Below are 23,504 nucleotides of genomic sequence, written 5' to 3'. Positions count from 1 at the left end.
ATGGGAAATACAGGACACAGTGAAACCGGCTTGGCCTATAGCACTAGAAATTTAGGCCAAATATCAGGGTGAACTTTCCAACAGTGAGAACCACTAAACCTATGCTAGGAGGCTATAGAATCCTCTTTCTCTGAACATTCAGAAGACACTGACAGGACAAAGGCTGCCTGCCAGACGTGATGCCTGGGCAGAGGCGCGGATGGGCAGGCTCCGGGGATCAGCGCTAGGGACTGGGTTAAATTGGAAGGACAGCCAGCAGTGAAGGCAGAGCCTCACCTTGCACCAGGAGCCAGATGGACGCCCTCGTGACCCCATTGGCATTGCTGGCCATGCACTGGTACCGCCCACCGTCACTGGGGGTGATGCGGCTGACCTCCAGGGACAGGTCGGCTAGCTGGGTGACTCTGCCTGTTGAGGCCGCCAGGACTCGCCAGTCCCGGATCCACGTCAGGTTGTAGGGGACCGCACTCAGGACCTGGCAGGACAGGATGGCGGTCTCCCCCGGGGACACGGTGATGTTGGGGGCGGGGATGAGCTGCGGCGGGGGGTCTGAAGGGACAAAATAGAAGAGTGATGCAGAGGGGTTGACACAGGCGGGGGGTTCCTGCCACCAGAGGCCCGCCCTGTAATGGACACTTTAGGACCCGGTGGCCAGCAGAGCAGTGAAGAACATCTGCTCACCATCCTGGGATGGTGCACCCTTAGGGAGGGCCCGTTCCCCTCAATTCTCCGTTGGCATCGCACACCCGGCGAGGGCTGCGTGGTGTGTGCGTGCTTTTCACACGACAGCCAAGTGCGATATGTAACAAGATCTACACCACTCTTCTCACCCCGTCAGCCAGTAATTCCACCCTGGGGGACAGAGCCTTGGAAGTCACCCTTAGGGGGGGAAACAGTAATGAGTCCAGAGTTATTCTCTGTGCAAATAGCAGGGATACAACACAGCCAAAACATAGCACTGAGGCCACTGCCCCCAGAGCAGGCAAGAGCTAATAAAAACACTGTTGTGATAGGAAAAAGGCATAAGTGACACGATCAGAGACATCTACAGGGATGTGGGCCTGAGAACTGGCAAGGAAGAAGCTGGATCCACGCTGGCCCACACGTGCCAGTGACCTGATGTCCCAAAGAGCATGTGAGCTTCACAGCCCCGAAAACTGATATTGTAGAAACCAGCCAGAAATACTATTCTGGGGCAAATGAGAAAGTCTGACTACAGCCAAACTAAATAGCATTAAGGTATTACTGTTCATTTTATTAGGCGTGATCATAAAAATCTTTATTATATGGGAAAATCTACTTTCTAAAAAGAGAGAGAGAGATAAATCCTGAAACATCAGGATGCCTACAACTTAGTCTAAAATAGTTTAGCCAGAGAACGAGAAAGCAAATATGGCAAAATTTTAGTGATTAATAATTTTTATAGACTGGGTGTGCACATTTCCTTATACTGCTCTCTTTTTCTATCCTTATCACTTCTAAAAAGGAAAAACATGGGGCGCCTGGGTGGCTCAGTTAGTTAAGCAGCCAACTCTTGATCTCGGCTCAGGTTGTGATCTCAGGGTGGTGAGATCAAGCCCCACATGGGGCATCTGCTTGGAATTCTGTCTCTCTCTCTCTCCTTCTGTCCCTCCCATCCCCCAAATAAATAAATAATTTTTAAAAAAATTTAATAAAAAAACAAAAAAAAGTGGGGATCCCTGGGTGGCTCTTGCCCTGGTTTAGCATCTGCTTTTGGCCCAGGGCGTGATCCTGGAGTCCCGGGATCAAGTCCCGCATCGGGCTCCCTGCATGGAGCCTGCTTCTCCCTCTGCCTGTGTCTCTGCCAGTCTCTCTTTCTCTCTCTCTCTCTCTCTATCATGAATAAATAAATAAAATCTTTTAAAAAATTGGGTTTTTCTTTAAAAAAAAAAAGTAAAAATTCATCCATTCCATAGAAGCATGTTCACAGACACATTATACTGTTAGATGATAAAAAGCCAGGTTGTCATATGTGTCCGTATGTATAATACTAAGGTCGTCTCTAGAGTAAGGCTACAGGTTATCTGGGTCTTCTTTTGCCTGTCTGTACTCCCCTAACCTTCCTGCAAGGAGCACGGTGAGTCTGTGTGAGATTAGAGGCTGCAGACTGGCTAGTATTTCCATGTTTCTAGGGCTCCGTTTCTTCTTTTCAAGACAGTTTAGATTTCTGAGTTAAAAAACAGAACCGGGGCGCCTGGGTGGCTCAGTTGGTTAAGTATCTGTCTTCAGTTCAGGTCATGATCCCAGGATCCTGGGATCAAGTCCCACATCGGGCTCCCTGCTCAGCGGGAAGCCTGTTTCTCTCTCTCCCTCTGCTGCTCCCCCTGCTTGTTCTCTCTCTCTTTCTCTCTCTCTGTCAATTAAATAGATAAAATCTTTAAAAATAAATAAACAGAGCCTATTTCATTTTGAGACTGTCTGTGGCATCTTCAATCTTCTTGAGCTGGATGGTGCCATCCTGGCAGGGACCAGGAAGCATTAAGGGTGGGGGGACTTCCATATGGATGGTGGCCCAGAAAGGGCCTAGCGGACAAGAGCATGACCCTAGCTGGGCTTCTCCACCTTCCTCCATCTAAGATCCACAGGCCATTCCTGGGTGATGGCCCAAATGGGGCGCCAGGAGGCAGGTGGCAGTGTGGGCAGTGGACTCTGGGTGATGGACAGTCCTCAGCAGCTGGCTGGCAGGCTCCCCCACAGATGGAGACACCCGGGGAGGGAAAAATCATGAAGGGGGTAGGGAGGGTATACAAGGACGGGTCCGAAAGGACAGACCTGTGACAACAATCTGGGCCTTTGCTCGTCCGGTCCCAGCCCTGCTGACTGCCGTGCACTCATACACCCCCTCCTCGGTCTTGGAGGCCCGTGGAATCTCCCAGCTGCTGTTTCCCGATACTCTGCAAATACAGAACAGCTGAAAGCACGCAATCCCACTGACCTCAGCCAGGGTCCCCCAGCCTCGTCCAGCCCCTAAACCCAGCCCAGAGGGGACAAATCCTCTTGGAGACTTGGTAAGAAGAGTCAGCCAGTTCTATGTGACTTTGAGCAAGTCCCTTTCCGTCACTGAGCCCTTGACTTTCATCCAGGAGGGGGAGGGCCTCAGTGAGTCCTTCCTGCCCTGACACCATAGAGCTGGGCCCTGCATGGACTGAGTGTTTCAGAAGCTAAGGAGGACCACAGCAGCAGTGGGAGCTTTGCAGACCACACTCCCCCATCCCGGGCCATGCCGCAAGGTGCCCAGGGGAACAATATGACCAAGACCATGGTCCTTCTCCTGCCACCCACTCCCCTCAGACCCCCAGGGCTGGGAATACTTTGCGGCCAGCATCCACTCACTGAAAGTGCCTCTCCTCGCCCAGTCTGGCTCCATTCCGCTGCAGCTGTAGCCGGAAGGGAAGAGTGCTGTGCACAGAGCAGGAGACCAGCAGGGGCTGGTGCAGGTAGCCATGGATCCTAGGAGGCATGCTGACCAGGGGTGCACCTGCAGGCAGGGCCCAGCAGTAAGGACCCCTTCCTGTAGCCCCCACAGCCTGCCCTTGTCAGTGATGCAGAGACTGCAGGGCTGAGCCAGGGGGCCAGGATTCCATCCCTGGCCCTGCCATTTGGTGGTCACCAAGAACAGGTTGCTTTACCCCTGTAAACTCAGTTTCCACCTCTATAAAATGGGCCTAATCCTGGCACTGACGTCACCAGGCCGTCTGGGGAGTTGGTGAGAGGCAGGGCATGGGAAGTACTTGGCACATGCACATGGCATGGCAAGCTCCCTTGGGATGAGCTCCTGTGTTTCCTGTGGTTTGCAGGAAGACCAGCCAAGACGGACCAGTCTGCGCCACCACCTTCTCCACTACCCAGGACGTGGAAGTCAGAACAGTCCTGACATCTGATGAAATGTTCCCCAGACTGGGCTCTCCAGGCTTCCAGGCCTCTCATCTGCCTGGACAGTCAGTTTCACCCAAGGATGTTGGAAGAAAGCCTTTCTTTAAAAAATAAGCAAAGCTAGAGCATGGCTGTGAACGCAAAGTTCACACGCATTTTTAAGATAAGACACTTCAATGAAATCTCAGTTTGTGATGAGCCCCGCGGGGGCCCTGTGAGACAACCCCCCACACCTCTCCCTGCTCCTGGGGTGAGACATTCTCTCTCCTTGGCTATTGGAACCACTTCAGGGGGAAGGTCTGAGAACTCCCCCGCAGGGTCAACGCTGTTGGGGCCTCGCTGAGGGATGGCGGGCGTATGCTCAGCTCTCGTCCTGCCCTCCCCGCTTCCCCCCATCCCCACCAGAGATGCTCCGTGGGTGAGACAATACCAGACGTCCTCCGAGCCCAGAGCTGGGGGCGGGAGGGCGGTGGGTGACATCATGCTGCAGGCTCCCTGCCACATCCCAGGGGAGAGGGATGTCGGACCATCCAGCCACGTCCTCAGCTGTGTGCAAAGCAGCCACCACTCACCCACACACCCTGGAAGCCTCTGTGAGGCCGGCTCGGGCTCCATTTTCCATGAGTTCAATGGGCCCAGGGACCCGAGGCCCAGCCCTGCCACCCGCCATGTCTCCAAACCCAGAGCCCCTGCTCTCGGCCAGACTCCCAGCTTCCCAGACCTAGAAGATGGGGAAGGAAACAAAACCCCAAACCACCTCCCTTCTCCCAGCCTCACCAACACACACACACACACACACACACACACACACACACACACTTTTTAATCTAGAGCTGAGATGAAGAACACAAGCCTGAGCTAAACCCCAACCCCTTGGATTCATCTGAAAGAACAGAAGAGAGAGAGAAACAGAGGCTGTTACTTCCTCTGCTGAAATTCTTTTCTGAAAATTCCTTCTCGAGGTTATAAAAGCCAAGGGAAGAGGGGCCCAGGGACCATAGCAGAGGAGTGGAAGCCGGAGGCTGAGAGAAGGGGTCCCCAGTGCCCCCACCCTGCCCTACTTGGGTTCTCAAAGTCCTCCACCTCACTGTGGGCACCTGAGTGCACTTCCTGCATCCCTGCTTGAAGTAGACAGGAGTCTGCCCCTTGTCCCCTTGTCAAGAGATCCCCAGCAAAGAAGATGTGGTGTCAGGGACATCCACCTCTGTGAGCTCCCCCCAGGCCACTACCTTGAGAAAGAGGGGACTGAGTAGGAGAATGGAACAAAGCCCAACAAGGAAGCTGCTGGCTGGTAAACTCAGATATCCCTGGCCAGGACCAGAGGCAGACCTGGAGAGCCAAAAACTCAGCCCTGTGCTCTGGGAGCTTCTGACCTGGACGTGAGACCCAAGGAGACGAGCAGAAGCCACACATAACGAAAGACAGGACCACAAAATGACCTGTGCCCACAATGGCATAAGAATAACAGCAGCGGCCACATGTGAGGGCCCTGGCCCACAACACACACATCCTGGGCACAGCCTCAGGGCACCCAAGAGATGTCTTGTTATGTGTATTAGCTGATGGAACTCTCAGGGCAACCCTGTGAATTAGGCAGCCTCAGCTTCATTTCTAAAATGGGGACACACCTCAGAAATATAAGCACTCAGTGGGCTAATGTGTGGCAGGTGCTTGGCTCAGGACTGTCCCATGAGAGGCGCTCAAAATGGTGAGTAGGTTAGTATTACCACGATTATGATTATTATTATGGAAGAGCATACCCATACTCACTGCCCTGTCCCACCCCACCACCACCACCACCGCCACCGCTGTGCCTACAGTGTCTAGCACCATGACTGGCACAAAATGAATGCTAGATGGGTATCTGGATGGATGCATGCATGCACGAGGGGGTAAGTGGACATATATTTGGATGGATGGATGCATGGACAAGTGATGGATGGTGGATGGGTGAATAGACTGATGAATGGATGGATGTTTGGATCCATGAGTGGGTGAATGGACAGATGGATGGGTGAGTGGATGCGTGGATGCATGGGTGGAGGGACAGATGGATGGCTTTGTACTAAATCCTTGACCTGATTGCCACATCTGAAGCATATCAGTATTTAGCAACATGCATTGCAGAGCTTGCTGCTCATCAAAGTTTAATGAACATTTCCTAATCTCATCCAATCAGAAAAGGTTTCCAGGAAGAACTGGGTCTCCCAGTGAGCCAGGTTGCTGGGAGTGGTAAGAGCCAATCACTTGCCTGGGGCCACCCCGCTGTAGGAAACTCCAGAGACACGGAGAAGGGGATTCCCCTCGTGGTCTTTGCCCTTCACCTTGAGGTAGAAGCGCTCCTGGGGGGCGTGGAAAGGCGGTCCGCCCCACAGCTGATAGGTGGATCCATTGGAGAGGGGTTGCGTGGGCAAATTCAGGAGGGACCGTCCTGAGCTGTGTGAAAGCTCCACTGAGTCTAGGTGGCCGGGTGCCTGCAGGCCCGTGGAATTGATCACCAGGGAGATGGGCACCCCTGCAGAGAGAAGGGTTAGGAAGAAGTTCCGGGCATCTGCCCAGGCTCCCTGAACCTCCCCAAACAAGAAGAGACCCTCAGGCCACAGTCAGGACCCCAGGCTGCTTGGCCCTCCTACCTCCAGGCTCCCTCACCTTCTTGTCCCTGTGCCAACTACTGCTGGGGATGGAGAGACAGAGGGGGCCTGCTACTGTCCGTGGTCCTGAAACGCCACTGTCCATCCAAACTATGGCTTCCCACGGCCACATCACCTCCCATCTCCGGCCTGGGCTCTCGGGGAGTAGACCTCGGAGAGGGCATTTCTCTCCACTCCACCCATCCCCTATTAACTCTGGGGTTGGTGTCATCAGGCAGGCTCTGGGACCAGCCTAGGTGAGGCACATGCTAGTCTGGGAACTCTGACTCCTGCCTATCCTCTCTCCTCTGTTCAGCTTCCCATTGATCTTCTTTTCTGTCTTATTAAAAATGGACTTTTCGCATTAGTCCAGAAAATAGAGAACTAGAGTCGGGTTTCATAATTCCCCTAGTTGATTTGGGAACATGGTTAAGGTCTTTCCTTTTTCAAACAATTATTTTTTTGTCTTAGAGATCATAAACCAGGGAACTGAGGGTGTGGTTGGTATGATCCATCAAAGGCATTACATTTTTTTTTTGAAGAAACATGGAACAATATGGAAAGGGCATATAAAAATCTGGAAGTCCAGATTCCTTTGAAAAAGATGTGTGTCAGGGCTGGACCCCATCCTCATGTTGCAACAATCAGCAAAGGGCACACTCCCCCTGGTGGGGCAACCACTCCAGTTAACCACAGCCTCCCCCACTCTCTGATGCCCCTGCACTGAAGCCAAGTGCCAACTGCTGTTTGCTGTTTTTCTCTCCCCTTTTTAAAAAACTGTCTCAGACCCACATCTTTTTCAAAAGCAGAAACCAAAGAAGATCCCACATGGCTTCCCCTTCCCCCTCTTCCACTGAGGACTGGCCCTAGGGACTCCCCAGTTGTCAAGCACTGCCTTTAGGATTATTTTCTCTCCTGGCTCTAGAAGAGGAACAAAGTTTCCCTGCCTCACTCCCTTCCCGCTACTGGGAAAAACAAGCACTAAATAAGCAAGCAGCCCCTTTTCACTTTGAAGATGTTACTGCTAGTCCTGGCACAGAACTGAGGGCTGACAAGGATGCCAAATGTTAGACAAAATACATGCTTGAAAGCTCTAAGAATCTGGTATTTACCATTTTGGTCACCGGTCACTGGTCCAGAGTTAGCCTGAGCTGGTCTAGTTCCCTGCCCATCTCCCTTCTGAGCTGGTCCCAGCAAAATCCTCTGAATGGCCCCATGGTGAGGGATCATACTTCCCAAACTATAAATTGGGACCCCTGATCTGGCCACCAGATGGTATTTTCTGGCATGGAACTCTGGCAACCTGGGCCAAAAGCCCCTGCCTGCTCTGGAGCCCAACCTTCTCCAGATGGAACCATGATGGGGCACACAGGCAACCCCAGATCCCAGTGGGCAGCTTCTAACCAGAAAACTGGCCTTGTACCTCCAACTCCAACATCCCCCTAGGCTCCCAAACCCCACCAGCCTCCGCAGGGCCCATTCTAGCCACACACTCATAGCCTGACCCCCAAGATTCCCCCACCTCCCAAAAGCAAGCCCCTCCTCTCCAGAAAGCAGCTCTGCATCACCCCCGGGGTCAGGAGCACTGTACCTTGCAGGGGCCACTCAATGGTGTGATTGAGGTCCAGAGAAGGCTGGGTGGAGAAACCGGCACGGAAGTCGATGTTGCTGACACCTGTGATCCTCACTGAATGGCGACCACTGCTATAGACCTAGCATGGGCCCAAACCCACATCACCAGGGTGCCCGACTCCAGCACCTCAGCTCCAGGGCAGAAGGTGGCCTCCCTGCCCAGCCCCCGGTGCCAGCAGCTGGAATCTCCCACCCTTGCAGGCACGCAGGCAACTACCCTGCTCCCCGGGGGCCCAGCACTAGGCTCCCCAAATGCAGTAGAAGAGGCCCCAGGTATGACACTGCCCTGACTGGGACTCTTGAAGCTGCTCTGCCTTTCCAGCTGCCCCCCCCAACACCCATGGTCTCATCTGCCTCCTGCATGTTTAATCCCTGCCTTGCCTTCCCCACTGGCATGAGAACTCTTGGCTCAAAAATGCTGACACTGAAGTGTAGGGGCCCATGTTGCCCTTTCGCCTGTAGCATCTACACCAGCCGAGGGCCTGGCACCTAGCAGGTGCTCTTCAAATGTCTGCCCCACCAGCAGGACCTCACACCCTTCCAAGGCAGCAGCCTGCCCCATCCCAGGACACTCTGCCAGGAGCCCAGCTTACCCCCAGTCCCTGACCCCAGCACCTTGCAGATTAGAGCAGGCCCCCCACCCTGTGCCAGGCCTGTCCCTCTAAGCCATCCTTCCCTCAAGGTCTCCCTTGCTTCTTTTGTTCATTCTTCACAGGATGGGTTTCCGAACCTCAAGCCAGATTAGTCATCCACCTCTGGACACTCAAGCTGTTTCTCCAACTCCTTCTTAGAAGTTGCCTGATTAGGGATGCCTAGGTAGCTCAGTGGTTGAGCATCTGCCTTTGGCTCAGGGTCCTGGGATCAAGTCACATCAGGCTTCTTAGGGGGAGCCTGCTTCCCCCTCTGCCTGTGTCTCTGCCTCTCTCTGTGTCTCTCATGAATAAATATATTTTTTAAATTCCCTAATTAACCCCAAATCACTCTACTTCCTCTCACTAGTGGAAGGCAGGATAGTCCTCCTCTGTTCCTGACCCTTTGAGTCTATTGATATGTCCACATCACCATCCAGGCTCCAGCCCTCAGCTTCCCAGGGCCCAGGCTCCCCAGGACAGGCAGGAAGGAGACAGGGTCTCTACCTGGTGAAACCGATCCCCCTCCCTGGGAACCAGAGCCTCCTACCTTGATGGACCACAGGCCGGGATGCTCAGGCTTAAAGGCGACAACCTTGGCAGAGTCAGGGATGTTGAGGAGCACGTTGAGGCCCTCGTCCTTCTGGAGGATCCTCCCTGTGGAGCCCCCAAGGATTTCTTAGTCCCCAATCCTTTCCTGGCCATGAGAGAGGCCCTACCCTGTCCCCAGGAACCTACAATCCTCCAAATACCAGCCTCGGGCTTCCCAGAGGAAGTGGCCAGAGGCCTTTGGTGGTGCTCGGCCCTTCACATTCTTCTGCATGCCACCCTTGCCCAGCTCCCGGTGTGGGCTGTACCTGGGGACTCATGACATCCTCAGGGCACCATGAGGCCAGGTGACTGGGTCCTAATCACACTGACCCCAGGTGAGAACCACCTAAGTCACTCCACCCTAGTTTCCCATCTCAGTGGCATGCCTCTAATTCTTGCTCCGACTGACCTGCTAGGCCCTGTAGGGATTTGCTGAGAGAATATGGGGAAGACTCCATAGGAGCCTCGTGTCCCAGGGACGGTCGTTACCTTAATTCCCCTCGCTTGGCTGCTAACAAGCCTCCCTGCTTCCTCACTCGCCATGAGCACCCTCTCTGCCCTGCACTTGGCATCCCCCGCCTTGCTCCTAGAGCTTTATGTCCAAACCCCCTGCCACCCTGGGGCCTCTCTCGTTGTCCTGTCCTCGACTCCCAGCTCAGCCCCGGGGTCAAAGAAGAGGCCAGTCCTCAGATGCACATACCCAGTGGGTCTCGGACTTCGATCTGGGGACCCGGGCCACTCAGGGAGATGGTGACTTCCTTCAGGCTGGGGTCCAAGGGGATCCTCCACGTGTGCTCGCCCTCCTCCTTGTGGTCCGTGGACAGCAGGTGCACCTTGGAAGTCTGGACTGCTGATTCTACCCACTTCAGCACCTGGGAGGCAGGTGTGAGGAGCTGATGGCAGCAGGTGCCTGTGGTCTTGCTTATAACTGACCCTCTGGAGGCAGATCCGTAATAGGTTGCCAGCAGAATCCAGTCCCCCCACCCTCCCCTGGGTTTTAGGCAGCATATAGGCTTTCAGGTCACCTAAGGCCACCCCACTCCCACGGGCCCTACACCATGGCCAATTCACACACCATGACCTTCCTGACCTGTGGGCTGGGAGCTTTGACACCTGAACTGAGGCAGCTGGGAGGGAAGGGCCAATTTCTATGGCACCTGTTACTTCCTCCAGGAAGCCTTCTAGAAGCCTGCTACACACAGATGAAACCTGGAGATCTGGAATGTCCCCCCAGAACAGTATCATTCACCCTCATCCCTGTGGGCCCTCAGACCACACTGCTGCCAGGGTGCCAAGCTCTCTTAGCAGGACCGAGAGGGTCCACTGCAAAGATAGAATCTCTTCCTGATCTGTTTCCCCTGCCTTTGGCTCAGGTGGTGATCTCAGGGTTCAGGGATTGATGTCAGGTTCCCTGCTTGGGGGGCGGGGTAGTCTCCTTCTCCCTCTCCCTCTCCCTCTTCCCCTGCTCTCTCTCTCTCTCTCTCTCTCATCCCCTCTGGTCTGGGACCCCCATGACGGCAGAGACCCCCTCCTGTGCCCTGAGCCCAGTGGCTGGCACAGAGAGGGTGTTCAGGAAGCATTTGTTCACTGTGTGTGTTCCTGCAGGGCCATCAGATTCACCTGACAGACACTTCACTCAGTTCCACCCCCAATTCCCCCTTGTACCAGCCATGCCTCCCAGTCTCCAGTAAGAAGAGCAGGAAAGAGGACAAGGAGGGGGCTCCTTCCAGGCCAAGTTACTTTAAGGCTTTCACAGAATGCTTCTCGAACAAAACAAAATGAAACACGAACCTCGCTGTACAGCAAATCAGCACCGTAACCACAGAGAGAAAAGAAGAGTGCTTAGTGAGTTGAACACCCAGGCTTTCAACTATACTTTCCCAGTGGAAGGCACTCTGCGTGCGGACAGAAAGAACTGCAAAGAAATTCTTCCTTGGTAGCTTTGAGTTGGCACAAAGGATCATGCTTGTGAAACTGTTTTATGTGTCTTGCAGGATAAAGCAAAGAAGTAAAGATGTTAATGCTTGCTGAACCAAGATTTGTTCTTACAGCCAAGTGTAAGGGAGAGTTGCAAGTATTTTATTTATATACAAATTCATTCCAAATGAATTTATAACCCAGTGGTTTCTGAATACCATTCCCCACTAGGACGGTTTGGGGAAATGGCTGGTTCCAGGTCCGGAGCAGGCGATTTACAAGATAAGCCTGAGACAACTAGCAATTCCATAAAGCAAGGAAGTTCTCAAAGATGAATGGGACATAGCAAAAGGACACAGGGACCAGGCTGAGGGAGCTCCCATGAACTAAATCTGGGGAAGCCAGAGCCCCCAAAGAACAATGACCTTAACTGAAATGTAATCATAGAATCTGTGTGCCTGGGTGGCTCAGTGGTTGAGCATCTGCCTTTGGCTCAGGTCATGATCCCAGGGTCAGGCAAGGGAGCCTGCTTGTCCCTCTGCCTATGTCTCTGCCTCTCTGTGTCTCTCATGAATAAAATATTTGAAAAAAAAAAAAAAGAATCCGAGTGCCCATAATAATACTCAAAAAAGAAAAGCAAAATTCAAAATGATAAAACCTTACTTGCCACCCATGAAGGCAACTTCTTCATTAAAGAGAAAGATTTAAGTATGGTCCCTGCCTTTTCAATAGGTGTGTGTGTGTGTGTGTGTGCGCTTCAAAAAAACCAAGTCATCCTTTTTGGGGACCAAGAGCTCTTCTTCATGGAAGAAAGCCCACTAGTAAATATGAAAGAGATGATGCAATTAGGAGATCATTTTGCAACCCCCATTGAAATCACTGTTTCAGAGAAGCATCCCCCACAGATGCCACAACCATTAGATGAAAGTGGATGGGGCACTGGATGTCCAGGTAGAGCCGCAGCATTACCCCCATGGACCACTTAAGCCATAAAGGGAAAAACGTGGCCCTACAACGCAGAGAGCTGGCTGTCACCACCCTAAGCCAGGAACCAAATCTATCGTCAGGAATAGCAGCACAATTAGACGTGACTTAGTCCTGGTGTGATGCAACAGAAAAGACACACAGCACCAACCATAATATATTTCTGCCCCAAACACTGGCCTCCATTAATCAGTCCCTTAGAGCTAACTGCCAGGTTAGGGGAAATACATGGGGGAAAGAAGCAAATCAATGACACCATAAAGAAACAATCAGATGAATCCAGAACCCAAGACATTGTACAATTAATGCCTCTTCAATAAGTTAGTGGCAGAGAAAAAAGTGTAGAAGGCTCCAGATGTAAGAGGACTTAACAGACATAACAACCAAATGAAATGCACAGCCCCTGATTAAATCCTGATTTGACAAAAACTATTACGAAAGACATATTGAGGACAATTAGGGAAATTTGAATATGAACTTGGCGTTGGATGTTAACAGTGAAGTACTCTTCATTTTATTTGAGGATATTGTGGATTATGTCCAAGATCATATTTTTTTAAAAATTCACACTGAATTATTTATGGATAAGACAGAATGGGAGAAATAAACCAGATGGGGGAAAGTAACTGCTGAGTCTAGTTGGGACATAGGTTCTTCTTACCTTTCTTTAACATCTTTCACAGTAATATTTTTAAGGAAAAGTCCCCATGACTTTAACGTATACCCCCTTAACAACCACAGAGGGGTCCTGTGGCTGGCCAATCCCAATCATCTGGAAGCAGCCTCCTGGAAACCCATCTGATAAAATTCGAAGCTGCATTCAGCCCCAGTGAGGAAAACGTTCTGTGATTGATGAGTAATGTCTGCCACGGATACAGGATTAGAAAGTAGCGTCTCGCGTGCTGCATATTGGCCATCCTCGCTCTGAATCATAGTCCTACCGTGCGATCCTCCACGAAAGAGAACAGGAAAAGACAGGAATTGAAAGAACTGCCCAAGATTTAAAAAGTGACCGGGTTTTGTTCAGCCCAAGCTGGAAGGTTGGTGCCTAGATTTGATGGCTAGATTTCAGTTACCACAGGGTAAGAATCCTGTATTCTGAAAACTCACTTGTTTCTATGCTTGGAGCTACTGCTTTCTTCTCTTTTTTGCCTAGCTTTCTAAGTAACGTTTCTCTCGAAAACATTCTTCCTGCACACGGGGGCTGGCTGGGGGAAGCAGCAGCCAAGGCTCCCAGCTGGAGAGGCAGACAGAAGCTGGCGAGGTGAGGCAGCCGCCCCCACAGCAAAGCCACAGCTCCATGGTCACTGTCCTCTTCGCCCCAGGGCCGGGCCTCATCAGGGGTCATGAGGAAATCACAACTGGGTAAAGCTGCTGGGAGGCAGTGGCAGCACCAGCTGACAATGACGCAGAGAAATCATACCCACTGTTGTGTTGCAACTGTCATTACAGACTTGTCCTAATATGTTCCGACAGGGGGACGATGCCCAGGAGTGCAGGCTACTGAACCACAGAGAAGGCTCAGGCACAGCACAATGCCAGTGACCCCACAAGGAGGCTGCGTGCCCATGGGGTCTGCCCCGGAAGCACATCACTGCCCGGGGGGTTGGGGGGGAGCTGGGGGTGCTGACAGTCTTGTCCACAGCAAGGCCAGACCTCCTATAGGTCCAGGCCTGCAGATAAGGCTTCCCAGACCCTACAATACCCTCAGGGCTTGGAGCGGAATGTAGGGAACCTTCTGAGCAGAGAGCCTTCATCAGGCAAGCTCAGTGTTTACTTGGCGGAAACAATGGCTTCCAGATGTTAGCGGGACTGGGGGCCTGCGAGCCAGCGCTGCAATGGGGCTCATCGCTCTGACACCGATAGGGAAGGAATGAAAGAATCTGGCGCTGCTACCCTGGCCAGATGGCTGCCGCTCGGCCGGTCACGGCAGATAAATCATCCCCCGAGGCTCCTCCCCGGACACTTGACAGCCAGGGCGGCCGAGGATGCGGAGAGGAGAGGCCAGGGGGCCCATAGGGCCTCAGAGCAGAAAGTAGGGGCCAGATTGTGGGGCCTGGATCAGGATGCTCGGCGGGCAGTGATGAAGAGAGAACACCACCCAAGCTGGCTGGAGCCACTGGGCACTCAGATTCTGAGAACCCGTCACGAGAGAGTCCCTACTCTTCAGGGGGCTTCACTGGAGCCAGGCATGGGTTCTGGGCTCCCACCAAAGCAAGGGGCTAGAGTTACAGCCATTAGGAAGTCTTACCAACGGCTTCCTGGTGCCTACCGGTTACCTCGGCTCACTAGGCAGGGGCTCTCTTGACCCCACTGTGCACAGGAGGAAGCAGAGGCCCAGAGAGGTCAAGTGCCATGTTCAAGGTCACGCTGCAGGCAGGTGGCAGGGCTGGGGTCCGAAGGTGGCATGGGGCCCTAACCCTCTACCACGATACCTCCTTCCTGGAAGCGTCCAGGATGACTTTATCTCCAGGACCAGTGCCTCCTGATCTGTTAATTAGAACCACCTGGGCAGCCCTCCCTGCCTCCCCCACCCCCACTTACTGTCTAGAAAGGTGCTTCATCTTTCTCCTAGTTGATGTGCAGAATCCAGGCAATTTGGCACATTTGTATGGGTTGGTGCTAGACGGGGAAGGGTCCGGGCTCCCAGAACAGACCTCCCGGGATCAGGGACGGCTGCAGAATGAGGGGGTTTGCCCAGCAATTCCAGCCCACTCTGCTGGGAACAGCAACAGTCCCTTGAGTTGTGTCTAAGCCAGACAGGGAGGGGGTGGGGAGACATGATGCTGTGCTTGGGCACGGGGGTCAGGTCTTAGACCTAGCTAAGCCTAGGCTCCCTCCCAAGGGGCCATGGTGCCTCCCTCCCCCGTCCATTGAAGGATGGCAAAAACTCCAAATTGCCCCCACCAAGAGGAGGGGAGCCTCACCTTGCTTTCATTACCCTGGAACCCCAAAGGGCCAAGGCCACAACTGGAAAAAAGTGAAAGCTCAAAAGCCCTGAGACCTAACCTAGATAGATTCCGTCTCTGTGCCCAGCACCTGAGACGGCACCAGCCAGCAGCAGGTGCGCAGTGAGCGGGACTTGAAGGGAAGAGGGAACATAGAATATGTCGCTCCTACCACACCGGACACACTTGGACTGTAAAAGGACTTAACTACACGTGCACGGTTTGGGGACTTTGGCAACTTCTAAGGAGTCATTTTCTCAGCTGGAGCCCCCTGGCTTGGGCAAAGGCACTATTCCTTCTCCTGGGGGGTGGGGAGGGGGGTGGGGATGACCACAGCCCCGAGGGCCCCGGCCACTTTCTCAGGCTTGCTGAATGTCTGGGAACATCTGGAATGACACAGCTCTGTGTCCAGGAAGGAGAAGGATCCAGGCCCTTACCCAGAGGCAGCCAATCCTGGCCACCGGAGGTCCCATTGAGTCCAACACATATTGCCAGGTCAGGCTCCCATAGCAGAAGGCTGGGCACCACGGCCAGGAGCCAGTGGATTCACCCCACTTTCCCGCCTCAAGAGAGAGAACCAGTGGAGGAGGGGAGCCCAGCCCCACACTTGGGCAAACCGTCCTCCAATAACCTGCCCAGCTGTCCTGATGTCTGATTTGTCCCCGACACAGACCCAGCTCCTGCCCAAATAGGTCTCCCCCAGAACAAGGACCAGGGCCATCGCTCCACTCTGAAATGAGTCCCACACTCACTTGGGTGGCCCAGAGCCAGAGTAGGCTGACATGCCAAAAAAATAAAGTCTAATGTGTCTCAGAGAACCATAAACGCCATTTGTCAATGGGGAGTTAAGGCACGCTAATCTAAACACGGCCCTGGAGACCATTTTCTTCAGTGCATAAATATACAACACAAAATCAAACTCTCTCCTGGAGGCTACAGCAGGGCTGGCTGGAGCCAGGGTTCGCCTCTCAGATGTGGCCTCTCTTGCTTCCTCTTCCCAGGGTCTTAGGCGCAAGGGAGCCCACATCTGTCCATTTATCAGCTATTTACTGAGCACCTGCTCCATGCTGGTGGCCGCATGAGGTTCTGGGGATACAGCAGGAAACAGGACCCATAATAAGGGCCTGGCTCTCAGGTTGCTCCCAGCCTAGCGGCATTCAGTAATGGTGCAGTTATAAAATTGCAGTTATGTAAAGCAGGGCAGGGAGCTGGGAGGGGGTATTAAAGAAGACTTCATCTTGATGGGAAATCAAGGAATGTCTCCCAAGGAGAGAGCATTTCAGCTAAGACTGGGAAAATGAGGGTAAAACAAGTTGCATGAGCAAAGGCCCTGGGGTAGAAAGACATGGGACACTGAAGGCCAGTGAAGTGGCAGCAGTGAGCAACAGGGAGAACACAGGCCATGGGGTCTGGGAGGCAGGGGTCAGATAAGGCTCTGGACCTCTCCTGGGAGAGACCTGTTGGTCAGATTTGCTCTAGAAAGACCCAGTGGGATATGAAAGATGGCTCACAGAGGCTCAAAAAAACCCAACTGTGAGCATCACTTCCCAACTCTGCTCAGTGACTTCACAATGGCAGCTTGAAATCAGCCAGGGTGGGAGGATTTACACCATGGAAATGGACATTCTTGTTCTTTCCAGGGAGGTGGTTGTGAACATTTACCAGCGTGTTGATAGAAGGATCCCTCTGGCTCCCGAGAGGGAGCGGATGTGCGGGGAGAGGGAAGGAGGGTAAGCCCTGAGCGGCCAACAGGACCTGCAGGGGAGGAAGACCTGGCCCCCAGTCCAAGAATAAGATGAAGACGCAGACAACCTGGTCAGCACCAGGCTGAATGAACCCAGATCTTGACAACCCAGATCACTTGACCCAGGCCCAAGCAAGCCCCTGCCTGCTAAGTGCCCCCAGCAGGATCTTCTGGCCTAGTGACACAGCCTGAACCTGACACCCCCCCGCCCCCCACCCACTCCTCTACCCATCCCAGGCTCCCTGACTCAGGGGAGAAGCCCACCCCCTACTCCCATTTGTGACAAACTTTGCTAGGTCCATCCTACCAGCCTGGACCATCTGTGGGACCCAGGGTACTCCTTCCAGCTCCAGCCTCTTCACCTGCAAAATTGGCAAGCCTGTAGCACCTGCCTTTGGGGTGGGCCACAGGTTGAAGGGCTTGGCGAGATGATGTCACACAGCCCTGAGCACAGCGCTCGCAGCGCTGGCCGCAGGGTGAGGACACGGCACTGCTTGCCAATGGCAGCTATCCGACCACCAGGCACAGATGCCAGGGAGGCAGAATGGCCAGGGGAGGCTCACCTCGGTCACCTGCTGCTTGTCCAGGTGGAACACCTGCCCAGAGCTGGTGGCAGCGATCTCCTCGTAAGCCAGGTAGCCAGGGTGAGTGCGGTCACCACAGTCCCCCGTCAGCACAAAGACCACCTGGAAGAGCGACGCGAAGCCTGGCTCGGGGCTTCCCTGACCGCCTGTTTCAGGGGTGTGTGGCAGGGCTGGGACAAGGGAGGAGGGACCAGGGGCGAGCCCTTGCCTCTCTCTGGGCTCAGGTGATGCACCTGTCAAATGGGAATGATAAGAGTGCCCACCCCTGGGGATCAGGGCTAACTCAGGTCAAGGGTGTAGCACAGAGCCGGTACTAAATCTACAACACAGAAGGGAATGGAATGGCTCCCCTCCGAGCAGCCCCATGGGGTGGGGGGATGGGGGGGTGGGGGGGTGGAGGCCCAGAATTAGAAGAAACTTGGAGAAGGCAGTTTGTTCTAGACGGGAGAACAGGGAAACTGTCCCAGCTCCTGAGAGCTTCACCCAAGGAGATCACACGGTTGGGGGGTCCTTCTCCCCTTCCCTGTGCACAACCCTCCCCCACCCCTGGCTGTGAAAGCCAGAAGCCAAAGCCCTGGCAGGTAGTCCAGCCCCCGAGGAAGAGGGATAAAGGGCGGGAAAAAGGGTGCCAAGCACCGCAGAGATGGGAGCGGAGGCGACGCCAGGAGGAAAATGGATTGCACAGACTCTGACAGGGTGCGAGGGGAGCGGGTGGTGTGGTCTTTATCAAGAACGAGCCTCGCCAGGCGGCAGCAGCCCCAGCGGGCGGGGGGCCCAGAACATGAGAACACACTTGGACTTCAGCAGACCAGCTCGGCCTCGAGGAGAAGCAGCCGCTTGGCAGGTGAGGGCTTGGGCTGCCTGCACTGGGGGCCCCCCGCTTCCTCGGCACCCCTGGGCACCCCCACGCTCCAGCTCCCCTAGCCAGCCACTCACCTGTGACTGTTTAAGCTGCAGAAGCCGCAGAAGCTCCTCCTTCTTGTGGTAGTCCTTGGCACGGGCATCCGAGAAGACGTAGATGAAGGAGCCGGGGTTGGCCACCTCCACGGCAGTCCTGATGGCCCCCACGCTCATCTCGGGACAGTCACCGCCCCCCTGCAGGATGGGGTGGGTGCCAGGGGCTGCCGCCTGCCTCCTCCAGGTGGAGCCCACCCAGGGACACCTCTCACACCCACAGGGAGGAGGGAGCTCTTGCTTTAGACCCGAGGCACCAGCCGTTTACTCACCCCTGCAAGAGTGGCATGGTCCCTCCCATGGGGCCTGCTATAAGCACTAATATGCACAACACAATTATTTAATTACCACTGCGATGAGTGATACAAGTTGGGGAAGAGGGACGGGAGTCCCAGGATATCCAACAGATGCCCCAAAGAAGCCACATGTTAGCCAAGGCTGGGAGGACAGAGGGTGCAGGAGGAGCCAGGAGGAGAGGTGGGCGTTGGGCAGGGGAAAGCATTCAAAGCCACATCCCGAAATCCTCTCTGCAGGTTGCCCTGGAATGAATCCCAAAGCAGCACACACTCCCAGCCTCCTCGACCATGGACAGGACCTCTACTCCGTGGGCAGCTTTGCCCACCTGGGGCCAGCAACAGGGTTGGCACAACTTTTCAGTAATGCTTCTCTCCTGGGTTCACTCATCCAGCCCACAAGCACTTCCTGTCTCCTCTGTGTGCAGGGCCTGCTTCTGAGCCCTGGGGGACCTGGCACTGAACTAGACAGATACATGGGTCTCTGCCTTCAGGGAGCTGCTGCTTGGTGGGTGGGAGAGATGCTGAACCCAGGTGTTCAGTGCAGGAAAGAAGCCCAGGTGGCCATGGGGCTTCTGACCCAGTCATTTTGGTTTCAGGGGTCTGGACTGAGACCTCTCACACCCTCCTTTAACCACAACATACCTCCTCCTTCCAATGCTTCAACTATTCACTAAATAATAAGCACCTACTATGTGCAGGGCACGGGCACTCCCGTAGGTAGTCCCCTACGGCACTAAAAAGAGGAAGGGACCCCCAGAAGTAAAGTACAGAATCTTCAGGATTTCCAAGCCAGGGTGCAGGCCACAGGCAGCGTTGGGAAACAGGTCATGGCAGTTGTGGGAAGCCTCCATCTGGCCCCCCGGGGGTGGGCCAGAGACCCTTGGCCTCAGGCTTGGGCTGGGAAAGGAGCAGCCAGGGGCGGAGCGGCCCACCTGCACATACAGTTCTCTCAGCTCTCTCTGAAACACCGCTGGATCTGCCGTGAGGGTCACTGGGCCAATATCTGTAGGGAAAAGAGAGAGAGGCTCAGGTAGGCTTGTATTCCCAGATGTATCACCTCCACGGAGTGGCGCAGCAGTTACAAGATGTGCTACCAGAGGGCAAGGAAGGTGAAGCTTGGGCCCCAGAGACCCCCACCACCAAAAGGGGAGCAGTAAGGGAGCAGTTTCCAGGTCTTCTGGAATCTGACCTGGAAGAGAAGTCAGGCCACTCATCCCCCTGCCCTGCCCTGCTCCAAGCCAGGCCCAGAGCTCCAGGACAGCACAAAGGTGAGACAGAGCAAACCCCTAGTTCCTCCTCAACATCACTGTTCCCAATCTTTCCTGAACGTGGTTGTCCTAGGAACCTCCCTACTACCCACCACCCACCCACCCCCACCATCAGCGGGAAAGGAATTCTGGAAAGACAAAGAGATAGAGAAATGGTCCAACACCAACGAGGCTGATCAATGCGAATAAAGTCTTCCAGAAACTTTATCCATATTTTAGCTCATTGACAAAGAGCAGAGTTCAGTTGCAAAGGTGGACTACACCAAATGCAGGTGAAGACAGCAGGGCAACCAGAACTTCTGTCCACGGCTGGTGGGAATGCAAAATGGTTCGACCACATCGGAAGACAAATAGAACTTTCTAAAACACTCAGCGTGCATATCCCATACGATCCAGTCATTTCACTCCTAGGTATTTACCCAAGAGAAATGAAAACACATGTCCACACCAAAGCTTGCACTCAAATGTTCAGGGCAGTTGTATTCATAATAGCCCAGAACTGGAAGCCATCCAGATGTCCATCAACCAATGATCAGATAAACAAACTGTGGTCTCTTCAGATAATCAAATACTACTCAGCACGGAAACAGAACAAGCTACCAATACAGGCAACCACATGGACGAACCTCACAGACATAACGCCACATGAAAGAAGCCAGGCCCAGTTATATGGTTCCGTTTCCAGAAGTTCTGGAACAGGCAGGATTAACCTAAGGTGGAAAAAATCAGAACAGAGGCTGTCTGGGGGATAGGGACATGCAAAGAGACTGTCGGGGAAGGTGGAAATGTTCTATATTTTGCGATAGGAGAGTGGGTTCCACAGATGTATCGGGTACATGGTTTCCCCAAAGTGCAAAGCAAAAATGTGTGTGTTTCAATGTATGAAAATTCCACCTCCTAAAACCAGAACCATAGGAAACAATCGTCACGGGGTGTGGGGTGGAGGATAGACGGTGGGAAGAGGTATAGATGAACAAGGATGGCAGAACAGTTTTGATATTTGGTGATGGGTATGTGGGGGACTCATTACACTACTTGCTTACTTTGTATATATTTGATATGTCCCCCAGTAAAAAGATGTTTTTAATAGCTGTTCATTGGAAGCCACAGCTAACATAAGACAAGGCTAACAGCACACTGAAAACATGGCTAGAATCCCAAATCGCTATGTGGACATGTGTGCATGATGGGGGCTTTACAAGGTTCATGGACATCAAATTTCTTAGGAAACTATTTCATCTGCATCCTTGGTGAACTCTAATAATGGGCTATTTTTGGTTCAAGAATTCTAAATTCTAGTCACCCTGAAAAAATTCCCATACTCTGGGCGCCCGGGTGGCTCAGCTGTTGAGCGTCTGCCTTTGGCTCAAGTCAGGATCCCAGGGTCCTGGGATCGAGTTCCGAGTCGGGCTTCCTGCATGGAGCCTGCTTCCCCCTCTGCCTGTGTCTCTGCCTCTCTCTCATTCTGTGTCTCTCATGAAGAAATAAATTTTATAAATCTTAAAAAAGAAATTCCCATACTCATCGACTAGTCCACTGACTTGGTCCTTCTTAGGGAAGGAAGCCCATGGAATTATCTGGTGTTCATCCACACTCTCAAGCAAAGTATGGACACTAGCTCTTCTGCTCAACACTTTAGGATCAGTCATCCCCTGCGGGGCCCCTGTCTCTGTGTTCTGAATTTATTCATCATGCCCAACACCCTCCCTCAGCTGCTCCAGCCTCTACCAAGCCTCCCCACTGCCTCCTGGCCTCCCACTTTCTGAACTCAGTAATAATTGATTCAGGCAAACCCTCAGCCTTTGCTGACAGATCTGATTGGAATCCTGACTCCATCCTTCAGCCACAGGACCCCTGAGACCTTACTTCACTGTCCCTAGGCTCAGTTTCCCCATCTGTAAAACGAGGCATATGACACCACCATCTCTCCTGACTGAGAAGCATCACTGTGAGAACAAGAAGGGACACAGCAAAGGGTCAGAAAACAGGAGGGGGCCCTGCCCCCACAGCTTGCAGCTGCCCGAGCTCCAGCGTGACGTCTCACAAGAGGCACAGGGCAAGATAGTCTTGCTCCAGCGTGAGTTCCTCAAACTCCAGAAAAGCAATACTTGAGATGTTTTTTACTCAACAGTGGTTCTTTCTTTATTACACGATAATACATGTTCATGGTTAAAAATAAAAGGACACTAATGATGCTGACATTTACTAAGCAGCATCTACTATGTGCAGGCCTGTGTGCCGAGAGGCTTCCTGAGCATTCGCTCAGTGAATCCTCCCTGGCACCTGGTAGGTCTCAGTTTATCTACATTTTCGAGAGGAGACTATGGAAGCCCAGAGAGGTTAAGTAACTCGCCCAAAGACACACAGCCAGTAAATGGCAGGGCTGGGATGAGCCTAGGTCCGTGTAACGCCAGATACCGAGCTCTCGAGAATGATTCCCTGTGAATTTTACATAGAAATTCCTGACACACAGAAAGAGAAGGGAGTTCTACCATCCAGAGACAGTCATCCTGATTTTTACACATAGCCTCCAAAACGTGCGTGCGGATTTGTAAACCTGCCTCTTCCACGCATGCATCCTACTTTACGCAGAATTTCTCTTGAAGTATAAATAACATACTATTTTTAACCTGATTGTTTTCACCAAACGACATATTTTGAGCAACTTTCCAGAAGGCCAAATGCTCAGTTTCAAAATCATTTTTAATGGCTACAAAGAATTTCCTTTGTATAAATGACTAAGAGTGGACGTGCCGGTCTCATATCGCTTTTTTCCCAGTTTTTACAATGAGCAGTGTTACCAAGGGCACCTCCGGACCCATGGCATTCAAGCACCAGTTCAGTTGGTTCCTTGGCACGCACTCTCTCATGAGCACAATTACTAGGTCAAAAGCAAGGATATTTGTAAAGAGTCTGGAAGCAAGTCCAGTAACCTCCTAACTGTCCTCCCTTCTCCAGGAGGGCCAACCACGCATCTGTCTACCTGCCAACGCTGGAGAAGCCGGCCTGCGCCCAGTTCTGCTCACGTGGAGAGCGGACACCGACTGCTGCAGCCCGGGGGGCCCAGCTCTGACTCCGGCTGGCCCCCGCCCTCCCCCACCATGGCCTGTGACATCAGCCACCCCTCGGTTCCCGGTGCTGGACCAGGGCTCGGCTGACCACATGCTCTCCCGTTTGTGGCAACGTCAGAACAATAAAGTTGGTGACCTGAGTTATCACAAATAAAGCGGCAGTTGGAAGGGTGGCCTTTGCTGCTACGACCTATGGTCTTCCTCTCTGGGGGATTCAGGGTGGCTCTCATTCGTGGAGGGACAAGAATTGTTCGGAGGAGTTGATTCTGTTCACGGTTCTACCTGGTAAGATAAAAAGTTGGTCACCTATGCCAATTCCTTCTGTTTTCCTTTCCTTTTAGTTCTTTTCCTTCCTTCCTTCC

General features: G+C 53.1%; 1 protein-coding gene and 1 long non-coding RNA gene across 9 annotated transcripts in view; one reads left to right on the top strand and one right to left on the bottom strand.

Moving 5' to 3' along the window:
- HMCN2 (hemicentin 2) overlaps positions 1-23,504 on the bottom strand; it is a 147,624-nt gene that overhangs the window by 110,488 nt on the left and 13,632 nt on the right. For all 8 annotated transcript variants that reach the window (XM_072778330.1, XM_072778333.1, XM_072778335.1 and 5 more), the window contains exons 2-11: positions 19,736-19,806; positions 18,490-18,648; positions 17,533-17,655; positions 10,077-10,248; positions 9,336-9,442; positions 8,116-8,236; positions 6,146-6,409; positions 3,355-3,499; positions 2,794-2,915; positions 277-549 (exon numbers count right to left, since the gene is read on the bottom strand). In XM_072778330.1, coding sequence (XP_072634431.1) covers positions 277-549; positions 2,794-2,915; positions 3,355-3,499; positions 6,146-6,409; positions 8,116-8,236; positions 9,336-9,442; positions 10,077-10,248; positions 17,533-17,655; positions 18,490-18,648; positions 19,736-19,806 — 1,557 coding nt within the window. The remainder of the gene's footprint in view (positions 1-276; positions 550-2,793; positions 2,916-3,354; positions 3,500-6,145; positions 6,410-8,115; positions 8,237-9,335; positions 9,443-10,076; positions 10,249-17,532; positions 17,656-18,489; positions 18,649-19,735; positions 19,807-23,504) is intronic.
- On the top strand, positions 16,810-23,297 carry LOC140605872 (uncharacterized). The gene is made up of 2 exons (XR_012008405.1): positions 16,810-17,613; positions 23,030-23,297. It is a non-coding gene; the product is annotated as an uncharacterized lncRNA (long non-coding RNA).

Source organism: Canis lupus, chromosome 16, assembly GCF_048164855.1.
Source record: "Canis lupus baileyi chromosome 16, mCanLup2.hap1, whole genome shotgun sequence".
NCBI lineage: Eukaryota > Metazoa > Chordata > Mammalia > Carnivora > Canidae > Canis > Canis lupus.
Note: the sequence above shows the minus strand (reverse complement) of the source record. Positions and strands in the feature narration are given on the sequence as shown.